At 39.9% G+C, this 13,857-nt stretch overlaps 4 protein-coding genes across 4 annotated transcripts; all 4 read left to right on the forward strand.

Annotated features, from left to right (window-relative positions):
* Positions 1–51: 51 nt before the first annotated feature.
* MELLADRAFT_111994 (uncharacterized protein) lies at positions 52–1,348 on the forward strand (the record flags this gene model as incomplete). The annotated part of the gene is made up of 2 exons (XM_007416372.1): positions 52–88; positions 183–1,348. The coding sequence occupies 2 exons, from the start codon at positions 52–54 to the stop codon at positions 1,346–1,348; spliced, it is 1,203 nt and encodes a 400-aa protein (XP_007416434.1).
* Positions 1,349–4,418: 3,070 nt separating this feature from the next.
* Positions 4,419–5,007, forward strand: MELLADRAFT_111995 (uncharacterized protein; the record flags this gene model as incomplete). Its single annotated transcript, XM_007416373.1, has 2 exons — positions 4,419–4,621; positions 4,794–5,007. 2 exons carry the CDS (start codon positions 4,419–4,421, stop codon positions 5,005–5,007), a joined length of 417 nt encoding a protein of 138 aa, XP_007416435.1.
* Positions 5,008–8,927: 3,920 nt separating this feature from the next.
* On the forward strand, positions 8,928–10,826 carry MELLADRAFT_67949 (uncharacterized protein; the record flags this gene model as incomplete). The annotated part of the gene is made up of 1 exon (XM_007416374.1): positions 8,928–10,826. The coding sequence occupies one exon, from the start codon at positions 8,928–8,930 to the stop codon at positions 10,824–10,826; it is 1,899 nt and encodes a 632-aa protein (XP_007416436.1).
* A 2,032-nt stretch (positions 10,827–12,858) lies between these two features.
* Positions 12,859–13,475, forward strand: MELLADRAFT_93722 (uncharacterized protein; the record flags this gene model as incomplete). Its single annotated transcript, XM_007416375.1, has 2 exons — positions 12,859–13,090; positions 13,153–13,475. 2 exons carry the CDS (start codon positions 12,859–12,861, stop codon positions 13,473–13,475), a joined length of 555 nt encoding a protein of 184 aa, XP_007416437.1.
* Between the last annotated feature and the right edge of the window lie 382 nt (positions 13,476–13,857).

Genomic DNA, 13,857 nt, shown 5'->3' on the forward strand with positions numbered 1-13,857 from the left:
GATACTGTATTTTGATGAGTCCATACATACCAACACTTTCTACAAAATATCATGACTGAATCCAATCCACTTTTCCTTTCAATAGATGGTAAGTAAGACTCTATTTCCTAAAACTAACCATTCGAATTACTACTACCAAATCTAATCGTCTTTTTCTTTCATTTCAAAAACCCAATAAAAAGGTGGTGGTACCAAAACAAAAGTCACCATATCAACTTACTCAAAATCAACATCAAATCAATTTAAACCACAAATCCTTTCAACTGCCATCCATCGTTCATCAAATTATTCAGATCTAGGAATCGATTCGGCCATCCAATCAATCCATCAAGCCACCCAAAAAGCTTTATCATCACTTCCAATCGCTTACTCAACTTATCTTAATAGATTCAAAACAAGTTGTCCGTTTACCAAAATATGGGCTGGATTAAGTGGAGTGGATAGTCCATTAGATATCAAGATTATGTACAATGCTTTATCGAGTTTATTTTTGATTGATACATCTGATTCAAACGTTTTAGAAGTATCTAATGATTGTGATTTACTTACTGGACCTATTGAATTTCATTACTTAGAATCCATTCATCATTCAAATCCATCTAAAGTATGTCAAGGCGGAATCGTTTTGATTGCAGGTACAGGGAGTATTGTAACAGCTTATATACCCAAGATTTTAGAAGCTGAATCGGATCCTACGAAATCTGTTTTACAAGTAGCAGGAAGGTTAGGAGGATATGGGTATTTAATTGGGGACGAAGGATCGGCTTATGATGTAGGAAAACGAACGATCAAATCGATCCTAGAAGACTTAGATAGTTTAAATTCAAAAGATAATCTTTCATTCAACTCAATGATTTCTAAATCGACTTTGATTCCAATGATCTTAAACCATTTTGGTGTAGAAAACTTAAACGATCTTTTAGGTTCGGTTTATAAACTTGATAAATCAAAGGGAGAAACAGAACATGATCGAAAGATAAGAATCTCAGAAGTTTCTAGAATCGTCATGCAAGCTGCTTACCCAAAGAATCTTGACCACCAAGAAAATCAAAAAGGCGATGAGTTTGCATTAAGGATCATGCAAGAAACTGGTCAAGAATTATCTAAACTTTTAAAGAAGATTTGTCAAATTCATCAACTTTTGCCTTCTCAATTAGTTTTATCATTAGGTGGAGGTATGTGGGGTTATGATGAATTTCAACAACTTTTGATTCAACTTACTCATCAGGATTGGGATGCTCAATGGGGTTGGATTGAAAGAGTTAATGAACCTGATGAAGTGGCTGCTGTCACTCTTGTGAATAGGTATATAAAAACTTTGGAATCGGATGCTTCAACACCAGCTTAGTGAAGATTGTGTGGGTGTTTTGTCTTGAGGGTTTCTTGGGGAGGTTTCTTTGATTGGGTTTGGTTTGGTTTTTGAACTTGGACAATTTGTGGTGAATGTAGAGTTTAAAATGAATCTCAAAGGTCATAGAGTTTGTTATTAATGTAATGATTTGGAAATAGATTGTTGGTTTCTCTTCTTTTCAAGATTCAAATTAATTTATCCTTATGGATAATTCCATTCTTCAAAGTTGGTACAAAGGAATTAACATAGTGGAATCTGTGAAAGGTGAAGACCATGTAGGTTTGGATAAAAGTCACAAAAACAACTCAAGAAGGAGGTGCAACAAAATGGCAATTTGTCTCCAACCCCAAGGAATGTTACAAGACTCTGGAGCAAGACATATTCCCTTCCATTTGTTTTCTCCTTTTGTAAAAGTTGTTATCTCCATTGAATATTTTTGGCTAAAAAGTTACCTCAAAACTTTTCTCTAAACATTAAATGGGGTTTCAAGTTAGCCTTTTTTGTGTATTTTTACGCTACAAGAACTTGCCTGTTGTTGTTGTAAAATATGCTTAAACTTTTTAAAGCAGGACACCTTTTTAGGTGTTCTGGAATAAAAATACAGTTGTTTGCAAAAAGCTTGTAATCAAGGTGTTCTGAAAATCTAGAGGTGGTCCGTGCGTGACCTGTGACAGGCCAAAAAATACATACAAAAATGTGATTGTATGGGGAAAAGCACATCCACTGGGGAAGTCTCGTGGTGCAGTCGCACTACATGCAAAGTGCTGACCCCGCATCCGCTGACCCCGGGATGCGGGGTCGCGGTGACGCCACACAAAACCCAAGGGGGGGGTCGATCTGGGGTCAGTGCAGCCCCGCACCCGCGGCGTCACCACCTTGCATGCAGTGTCGGTTAGACGCGGTTTGGGAGTGCATGTCTGTACGGTGTGCTACCCAAACCACTGGTTTTTGAGTTCAAGCCTCACTGGATTTATTCAATGTCAACATTTTTTTTTAAATTTTCACATTTGCACGTTGTTATAAATGAAGCAATAAGTGTGCGTGATCTTTTGCCTGTGTTTGTGCCTGTGTTTGTTTGTTGCTGTTTTGGAAGAACTCTGGACTAAAAAAAAAGGATGAAATAAAAATATAGTTGCGACTCAAACACAGGGACAGCGGCTGCAGATGATCACATGCCAGCTGGCCTACCACTACGGCACTGAAGAATGAAGGTGAGCAATCAGTTAAAGTTCTTCATTCTTGTATATTGTTTGATTTTGTATGTGATTTGTTACCTGTCACAGGTGGCGCACTGACCACCTCTAGATTTTTGGAACACCTCAATTGCAAGCTTTTTGCAAACGACTGTACATTGGTTTTACAGAGATTGTTTTTACAAACAACTTGTGCAAAATTATAAAAATCACACAAAAAAATTGAACTTGAAAGCCCCTATTAGATCTAAACTTAAAAGAACTATACAGTTTTGCTTTATTAATCTCTCTAGTAATTCAAGTGTTATAACTTTCTATGTTTTCAATTTGTTTTGTTCATCTTGTTTTTGAACTGAATTTGTATCCGCTGGGTATTTATGCAAAATGTTAGTAATTCATCTACTCAAGAAATCAATATAGTGGGTAGTGTCTAAAAGTGTGAAATTGGGTATTTGGATCAAAAAGTTTATCAGTGCCACAAATTTGATCTACATTGGAATCCAAGCACAGGGTTGGATTCCTTGCATCAGCAGCTATCAGAAATTGTTATCTCCGAGTCGTTCCAAGGGCTTTAAATGTTTCATCTTCTTTACAACAAAGTATAGTTTTATCATAGAATGTAATTTTCAATACAGAGAATTGAACAATACAATTTATGGTGCTTTGCGACTTTTTCCATCAGTGAGGACATGAATTACAGCAATAAGTCAATATTTGAAAAATTTATAAGGAAAAACAAAAAAATGTCATCAATTGAAGTCAGCATTGGTCACAGAGCCATGAGCAGCGGTTCGGAAAGAGTCGTATGGTTGCATTGTGACCTGGTGTATCAGTGAGAGCAAAAATCAATAAGACAAAACAATATTTGATGAAAATGTAAGAAGAAAGGGCAAAAACTTACATTGAGGTCAGCATCAGTTCCATAGTTGCCAGAAATGGTTTGATAAGATGTATATGTCTTAGTGACAGCGTTAGAACCACATTTGACTTTCATGGCCTGCCTAAAAGCTATTGAATGCATCAAACAATTGATAAATCAAGAAAAATTCATGAATGAGGTCAAGCAAAAGGTTGACTTACAAGAGATTGAACATTATCTTGTTGGTCTTGGGATGAAACCCTTGGATGGTTACGAGAGGACCGGTTTGCCTATTTGTTTCAACCAAATCCTTTCTTCCTGGAGATTGGAACACTTGTACGGTGTTTGAGATAGCCTAAAACAAAATTGTTGTATGTATTGATCCTGTCAGTATTAGATATATAAGACAACAAAGCAATCAAGATGAAAGACTTACATGTGTCACCAGAGGAAGTTGATTGGAAGCAATTGGCTTGACTTTGCAATAAAATTTGAAGGTTGGAAAGGAACTGATCCACTCAAATGATGTGATCTCAATCCTGCATGTATGGGGAAATTTGAACATATGTAATTTTTTCCCCGGTCCAACATTTCATGCTTTTAGAAACTACCCACTATACCGTAAACCACGCTACAACAAGATTTGAAAGACTTGAGTCTATTCTCTTGAACTATGACAAAGCCAGTGGCAGTAATGTCATGTCCATGCAAGTTCTACAGGCCCTTTTTTCCAAAGAGCTTCCTCCTCACAATAAGTCTTTACAAAACTTCATCTACAACTTCTCAGTGTTTGCTTGCGTTGCCATAGAATTGGATACTAGAGCAGACAGACCTATCCATAAGATGGTGGGGGAAAACTACATGTGGCCTTTGACAGCTAGAGCCCTCATGGAATCTAAACCAGTGTTTCTCATGTCACAATGTGTATTCCAACATCCTAGGGAAGAATATTTCCAATTCTCAGTCTCTGACACAATGCTTTCCAGAATTGCCAGAGATAGCGCAGCAGCTAGACATGCTGTGGCCCCAGGCCCTTCCTCCCTGCTTGGGAAAGGGAGAGATTGTTGTGTCAAAAGCCCTAGGAGGCACACTTGTCAATACAGCCCGGATCAAAGACGGACTTCAAGAAGCCCTCAGTGTCAAAGGTTTGGTTCTATTAGCCAATAAGGTTTTTCTTGCTACTCCCCAGAAAGACATAACAGACAGTCTAGAAGCCCAGTTAGATCTCATTGAATATCTCCATTGCAAGAAGCTAGCCCCAGACCTTTGAACAGCAATTGTGAATCCCCTCCCCTCTATAGAGAACCTTATCAGTTGTCTTTGAACAGAAGAACCAGGTTCAAGGAATCACCTGTCAGTAAGCCTAATCTGCTTCCTCAATCTTTAACAGGTTCAATGATCCGCCAATTTACCACACCAATAAGGGTCACTCTGCAAATAAATTTTCTAAGAAACTTGTGTTCCAATATCGGGATGATGAATCACCTGACCTGGACAAAGACCTGATCGCAAAGGAAATCAAACACATCAAATTCAAGTATAAAGACAACATCAAGCAATCTGTTGACTTATTCAAAGCCTGCAAGGCAAAGCCAGAAAAGTGACCTTCAGCCCAATCTCAAGATCTTCTTGAGTATAGGTTTGTGGACCTTGAGAAAGTCTACGCCAGAATCTACGGTGAACCAGGTTCCACTAAAACCATTAAAGTCAATGATACAAAAGACCTCCAGGTTGATGAAAAGATCAAAGGAGTCTCAATTGAAGACAACCCACATTGGCAAAACCTTATTCACATTATTCAAAGTGCTTATCAAGCGGCTTTTTCTCCAGCAAACCAAAAAAATCAAGCTCTATTTTGAGTACATTTCAGACCTGGCCAGCAACCAGTTGACCGGCATTTATTGGAAACACTGCCAGAATTAAATAGGTTCCCTGGTCGGAACATGACCTAGGCTGGGAATATCATTGAGAGAAGAATGGAGAATCAAATCATCTTGCACTGCACATCTGAGCCATAAAGCATACACTACATATGTGCAAACATCTGAGTAAATCCTTAGCTATCAGCTACATACAGGTCCGCTCAGTTATCTGCTCATCTAGATAAGAAAATCATGTCTAATACATGCTGTAACTTTGTTCAGATTGAGACGCACATCTTAAAATATTGACTACATATATCACAACGGCTACTCAGGAAATATTCATGGAACTGTGTAACAGTAGCAGAATGGGAATCTGATCACTAGGACCCGTATTCCCATCTGGGAACCTCTTTAATGCTGGCAGTGAAAGACATTTGAGACTTTGGTTTGGCCATGAACCTTCAATTCTCTTGTCAGACAAAGATTGCATTTTGTGACTGGAATCACTCTAAGCTGGAATTACTTGAGAGTATAATTTTATGTGGCAAGGAGAGCTGTCTTAGCAGAGGTTCAGAAATCACAAGAAATCCTCATCTTAAAAGCCTACTGTTGCATCAACCGCTAGGCCTTTGCCCCGGCGCCTCCCCAGCCCTATTGACTCACCCCCAGCCCGCCCCTGTGTTTCCCGGCAGGAGGGTGGGCATGTGGGGAGCACCCCCCCAAAAAAAGCAAAAAAGAAGAAGTAGAACAAAAGAAATCCAAAAATAAACACGCCAAGGGATTTGAAGCTTGCAACAGCTCACAACACAAGGAAGGTGCACTATGGATGTATTTGGATCACTTTTGAAGGAAATAGAGCAGGTCAAGCAGTGATTTCAAGCATAAGTATCATTTGGGTGTTTTTTGCGCCTGGATTGACTCTTGAGGGGCTCCAGAACAACTTTCTTAAAGGGTTAGTTTTAACTTTCAACTCCACTTGATCACCTTGCCATCCAAAAACAAACTTCCTTATCAAAGTTACTTATTGTTTTTTATTTATTTTGAATGGATCAAATTGATCTAACTGGTGATTCAGCAGCGGGGGAAGCCGTTGATGCTCAAGAAACAAATGCAAATCAAATCAGCACAGCTAATAACAACAGTAAGAAAAGCTGGGTATGGACTCACTTCAACCCTAGTCTCTGCGGCAAAAAAGTGCAGTGCACTGTTATGTCAAAGCATGGGATGGAATGTGGAGCCCTGCTGGCTCGTGATCTACGATTGAGCACAAAATCATTTGACCTCCAAACACAAGCTTGAAGATCCCAACAAGAGGGCAAAACATATGGGCATGATTGACAGATTTGTGGAAAGCAGGAAGACAAAGAAAATGGTAATGTCTATTTAAATTCCATTGTATTATCACTACTATCTCCCTTGTTTGGCCTTCTTGTCTCTCATCTTTATTATCTATTATCTCAATTTATTACTCCCTTCCTTTCTCTCTGAATCATTATTTGATCCAATAGTATTACAAACTGTAAGATAGAATAATGCCAATATTTTTCTGAGAACCTAATTTTCCAACACACAAACTCCCTGACTCAGTTTTAATAACTTCATCCAATGTTTTGTTCACTCATTCCTACCCCAAAACAACATTCATAAACATCTTTGATAAATTTCCCTTATCCTTTGAAGTTTCATTACTGCTCTCCCTCATCATCAACATTCATCTTGAAAGTATTGTCAATCACCATCACCCAAGATTTACAGTCAGAAGGCAGTTATGGTTTTTAGAAAATATTCCTCTGGCTGGTGATTTTGCTGAAGTTGGCAAAGTGATTGAATACACCAAGATATTCAACCAAAAGGAAACAAGAAATTCTCCATGCCAAGACTGATTCATGCACCAATTTTTTTCTTCTCTCTTATTCTTGTTTACATTTGTTTGAAATTTCTGGATGGCCCTTACTGCTTACAATTCTCTTTAACTTTCTTTAGGTTCTTTACCATTTTATTTGCCTTATTTTTGATACAGGAATTTATTCTTTTCTTTTCTTTTCTTTTCATTTTATAATTGATTTTTCCTCCTTATTTTCTCAACACTCATTGAATCAAAACTTTTGTGTGATATTTCATTATGGTTTTTGCAGCCAATTTCTCTCTCTCTTTCTTCCAACTGATTGAGGAATTTTGAAAACCTTGTTTTGGCCTGCTCAGCTGCATAAACAGTGCCAAGAGCACCTTGCTTTCAACTACCAAAAATTGGTGGAATCCTTGCACCACTTACGTGAGGTTTACCTGCCTTGCGCCCCCAATCAAGTTACACTGCTCACATTGGTGTTTTCAATGCTGCACCATGCTAGACCGTGCTACAAACCAGGCTTGCACAAGGTACTGATTCCTAGTAGCCCAGGGAAATTGTTTCTAGAAATGAACCTAAAAGCCGCAAAGCTTCCTACTTCTCAAGAAGTCTAAAGCAGTCTCAGAATCTTGGTTTACCAAAGTGTAAAGCCTGCCCCTTGCAGTGTCACAAGGTTAGTGTTAAACAGCTCTTTACTGCCCTTGCCCTTCCTTTCCCTTTCCTCAAACCCCTTGTTAGAGGTCAACTAGCTGTAGTCTTCACTTGAGTGTATCACATGAAGAGCACATTATCACTTATCTATGATAATCTCAGGGAACATTACACCCAGCAGATGTGTACTACTCACAGTCTGAATGAGGGAAGAGAGTATTTCTAACCCATTGGGTCAGGTCTTGGGTAAGCAAGAGTCAAGCCAATGTTTGTCAAAGGTCAGTTCAAACCTCTGTTTTAGTGATAGGTGCATGATGATGTAGGACTAGTGCTAGATAAACCCTGGAGCTTGTTACACCGTGTCTGTATCCGTGTAGCACTTCGACGTGCACACACCAAATACTTTCAATACATACTTGAAAGACCCATCAAAGAGGTCTCCACAATAGGCATGTCTTCCCTTTGTCAACTGGGACGTTGGGACCTAGTTGACCCCAACTGCTGACCAAGGATCCCACAAATTCTTTTGTCAAATTGTCATTCACAAAGGGTGCTTGGCACCGATCTCAGTCTAAAGCCTACCAAACAGCTTTCTGTTTATTTTCAAAACTCTCTGTGTGTGCACGTCAACGTGCTACAAGGATACCACATGGTGTTAGTTGCTTCCAATTAAAGAGAGGTTCAATATGAGCTCATAATGTATCCTGGAAAGGCCTTGGCCACATGAAGGTGGAGATGTGAGACATGAAAGCTGTCAGTTACAGTGGACTCTGATATAACCAATACCCAAAAAATGGGTCCAAAACTATTGGTTTCCATGGAGTATCTGTTTTGTCAGAGCAATTTTCACTTAAAATCAGAAAAAAAATGGCCCAAAACCTATTGGTTTTCCCAGAGTATTGGTTTTGACACGTATTGGTTATATCAGAGTTGACTGTAGTACTGATTCTATTGTGATGATAAGGATTCAAAATACTCATACACCACAAAATTTAATGTCAATCATAGTGATTTTCAATTTGTAACATGTATCAACCAATGATCACACCATGCAGTTCCATGTGATAAGGTTTCAGTCCCATATAGCACGCCCATATAACAATTTCTATTCCCCTTGGTGCCAGTGACAACAAATGAGAAAACATTATATTCAATGATATTCATGACAATTTACAATCAAGGAAACCTAGGATCCTGGGGGCCATGGAGCTCTCTTCTTGTACTGTTTCTGAAGATTTTGTCTCTCAAGTTATGCACAGGGCTTCATCCAGAAAGTGAAATATGGGGTAGTCCAAAATGTACATCAGAATATAGCTCTTGGATGGAAGTGGATTATCCTCCAGATTATCATCCTCCAGAAGAAGTCCACTCAGATTCATCTGATTGTGTCCAAGTTCCAAGATTGAACAGAAGTCTACACATGCACACATCCATTCCAAACTCACAATTTGATGATGTCCCAGGAGAAGCAACACCAGCACACGCAGAGAGTGGCTTGACACAGATAGAAGCTGCAGATGAATCCAAACCAAGAAAAAGGAAGAAACAAATTCAAAACATTGTAGAGGACAGTGATGGAGACATATTCAAGACAATATATATGGAGGTCCCTTCAAGCAGGCATCACAATTTACAAGGAGGTATAAACAAGGTCCCAAGGCCAAGAATACATTCACAATCTCATTGGAAAGTCAGCAGGAGTCCCAGGACAAATAATCAACTTTTCCTGTTTCAGAAGATTGGAATCCTCAATGCAAATTGGTCCCCAACACTTTGTTACAAGATATTTGAGTCTTTCCTTGAGATATACAAGGCTTTGGAGTTCAAATGTCAATATAATCCTGAAGCAATCAAATCTGCAACTCAGGCAGTGAAGAATGCAAGCTATGGGGTTGTTATGGTATTTCTTGGTCTTATAAGGGTCTGTGAGGCTGAAGGCAGAAGGAAGGACCATCTTGAATATCTTTTGAATGATGGCTGGGATTATGTTGAAAATTTCTTTCAGAACTGGAAGAATGTAGAACTTGAAGATCTTGCATCTAAGGATCATACTAAATTTAGATCACAACATGCATCTGATCCTTATTTCCACCTGAGGTATTTGAAGGGAATTGATAACCCCAACAAAGTATCTTTCTCACTGGTTTATATACTTGCATTAGATTGGTCACAAAAGAGAGGAACACCTGGCATACCTGGAGGTGGAATATCTCAGCATATGCAAAGACTTGTGGATATATATGAAGCTGATTCAAATTCCTTTCAAGGTGGTCTTTATGGAAGGATGGGTATCAGGAACCACACATTCTGGGGAGCAGAACAGTTTTCAAGACAGTATTGGTATGCATATGGAGATACAGCCAAACCACCACAAGATGTCCTGTTATTGAGTTCAAAGGCTGCACAGTTTCATACACCCATTGGCAGAGAAATGTGTCAAACTGTTCATATTTTCTTTGAAGACCTGATCAATGATCTAAATCAGATATACCTGGCAATGAATGGACATCCACATTTTAACAATCTAGCACCTAAAGTGGTCCAAGAGATGGGTATCATAGCGCAAGCTGTCAGCATGGCAGAGTACAAAGTTACGGTTGTGGTACTTGGCATGATAAGGATTCTGAACAAAGAAAACTTTACTGACTCACAAATTGAGAAATTGATAATGAATGCATGGAACTTTCTCAAGAAGAAGTTTTCTGAATGGAGGTTGTTATATTTCCATCCAAAATATTCTCCACACCTCTTCAACCATGATTCGGTGAATCTTGAGTATGGCATCCAGGCTGATAGTCCTGAAGCTCTTTTTCTTGGGCTTGGTGGGTTCAAACGCAAGAATTACTTTCCAAAGCGGTGTATTGCTTGTTTGTTTCATTCATGGATGGATTCAGTAGCTCAAAGCAAGCCAGGTTCCCAGGAATACATGGAGAATCTAACTGAAATTCAAGGCATCCCTTCAGGAAGCATAGAAAAATGGAACTTATCCCTTAGAAGTCAAGATCACATGTATCAATTACCTCACACAACTCCACATCAAGCAACTGGTGGAGACACCTGAGCTTTTGAAGGGCCAAATTGTCCATGGGACTGTCCTCCATGAAAGTGTCATCATTTGTCACTTGAGAGCATACAGAGTGTTGACTTGTACATGCCTACATTGTCACCCAGTAATGATGTGTTTTGACTGGATTTGTGCAAATGAATCATCATTTGCATGAAGACCCCGGTTTCAACTATCATAAATGACCTGGAGCCTGTATTTCCGCAGGATAAGCCATAGCGTGTCATGTCAGTAAGGGTATATAAAATGCATTTGACTGGTGCCAATGTTCTGAGAGAAAGACCAGAGACACCTCTTGAAGAATTATCATTGCTTACCAATACATCTTCCATTCATAAATTTTTTGCTTATCTGGTACCATACCTTTTGTCATCATCCCCTCTTTCACCTCTTGTGCACGTGAAACTCGGACCCGACCCGAGGATACTAGTACATGTATCCTCGCAGCGGATCTGAAGGAAAGCGGGCAGATGCATCCTAAGATGCTAGGATGCATCTTTTGTGACCTCGCGAGGCTCTAAGTCCCACACCTTCTCTAAATGTACCAAACACCCCTCACACCCCTCACACCCCTTCACACTCCACTTGGCCATTACTCCCGCACTTTCACACATTTCACTCACCTACCACTGTAACCTTGCCTCCCGACGTGTAATACTCTCATACATCACATGTAATCCTACTCACTACATACAATACCACATCACACCACTCGAGCAAGTATCTATCTATCAAAGATCTATCATCTCTTTGACACACCACATTCCACTTGAAAGTATCATCGCTTCTTTCATTATACCATGGCACGATCCCCAACCCGAAAGCGGCAAATGCCCTCACGAGTCACTCGCCACACCAAGACACCTGGACCTGCTACATCTTCCCGTGCTAATCGATCCACTAATCAAAACACCAAAAGATCAACTAATCGCAACCCAAAGCCAGCTGATAGGGCTAACCCCAATTCCACCTCGTCAGCCTCGTCAGACAAATCTGAAGATTCATCAGAGGAGGAAAGTCCATGGGAGGATCAAGATGAAGACAATCAGGAAGAATCAGCTGAAGATCAACGTGCCAAAAGGCCACAAACACAGACTCAGACTAGTTTCCCCTTACCAAATCCGCCAATTGATCACAAAATCACACTTGAAAACTACAACGAACTCGACTTGGACATTTTCACAATCAATGAACTCCTCTCAGCCTCAGGACGCAAAACTCGTAATCGCATCCCTTCTGATATTCAGAAAGAATTGAAAAATCTTCAATTCATGTACCGGCGTGCCAAGAAATTGCTTGCATTAGCAGCTAAATGCAGTGAAAAGACAATAAATGAATTTCTGTAAGTCAGAGAAGATGTACCAACTTTTTGCTTTTCTTGGCTCCTCACATATCCTTACGCTTACCTCACCTAATTACTACTAATGGCAGGCATGAAGTCAGTATAAGAACCAAACGAAACTTCTATCAAAACTTTTTGAAGTATAGCATTGAAAGTTCCAACACCAACAGTAAGTCGAGTCTCATCGGGTCCTCAATTTGAAACTTTCTCATTAATACCCTGTATGAAAGTGCCACCAAGGAATACCCAAGAAGGTTTCAAAGAGCGCAATCAATACCTAGGGACAACTTGGACCAACTTAGAACCGGAAGAGAAGGATATATTCAATGGCCGTATTTTTTTCTTCCTTGGATACCTAGCCTCTGGATGGGATCAGCCACCTGTCGAGCCTGGGACAGTACCTCTCGACGCCAAAGAAAAGGATACATATCTTCCAATTTTCAAACGCCTGGTTGATCTGGATAAAGTTGCACGTGACCTAGGGCAAGCAAAATTTGGTCCGCATCTCCCGACTGCTAGACAGAACAAGGGTATTGAAGAGGTGGAACGAATTGAACATGAGGTAAACTTTTTACACCCCTCACTCATTTGTTAGGTATTGCTCGACTAAAAAAAGTGTATTCAAACATTTTCAAATGAACCTAGCTTCAAACAGTTCATATCTGTTATGGTGTACACTACACCCTCATGGCAACCTCGTGGAACCCCGACACGCGCAACGAGAAAGGTCAATGGGAAATGCAGTCGTCATCCTCGGACGACTGGACCAGCTTGACCAATACTAAATGGAAGCTTCTTGAGCATTTTGTCCGGCACATCACACAATCTGATCTCAAAACAAAACCCACCCGAACTAAGAAACCGCAGGCTAGTGATTTGCTTAAATCTCAACTCACAGCCAAGTTGAATGATCTTGTCCGTAAGTTGTTCCTTTCAATTACTGACCAAGTGCTGCATTTCACTCACAGTCTCACTTTCTAGGACAATATCTCAAGCCTCCCTTCAACCACTTAGACTGCCACCCAAAGACTGCGTCCTCCCACTTAACATTAAAAGGTCGAACCTTCAAGGGCAATACACGTATGGAGGTCATACAACATGCCAACTCTCGTATGACAGAGGCACTCCTGGCAACTGCTTTTGAAAAGATGGCTGCCAGGACACATCAGATGTGGGTAGATGACATAAATGATGGCTATTACGTAGTTGTTAAACAAGCAGATCCCAAGGAGAGTAACAAGGACCCCATTCCAGATGAGGATGACAACAACATAGTTGATCAGGAGGCAGAGAAGGAACACTGAATGTCGTATTAATTTTATCTTTGTCATGTGAGTTGTATTGATGAAAAAATGTAATTCCCCCCTATTCACACTTGTGAAGAGGTGTGAAATTGTTTGAAACCTCGGTCACACCTTCATGGGCGTGATGAAATTGTGAAAGACTTGATTCACAATCCATTAACGCTTGTGAAGCAGTGTGAATATTTGACACTGCAATATTCAGTATATTCAGGAAACTTTCACACATGTGATGAAAGTGTGAAAGATGTGATTCACACCGTATTCACACTTGTGAAGAAGTGTGAAAATGTTATTCACACCCTGAAACCTTGGTCACTCCTTCATGGGTGTGTGAAGATTGTGAAAGATCGTGATTCACAACCGTATTCACACTTGTGAAGAG

Source organism: Melampsora larici-populina (assembly GCF_000204055.1).
Source record: "Melampsora larici-populina 98AG31 unplaced genomic scaffold MELLAscaffold_60, whole genome shotgun sequence".
NCBI lineage: Eukaryota > Fungi > Basidiomycota > Pucciniomycetes > Pucciniales > Melampsoraceae > Melampsora > Melampsora laricis-populina.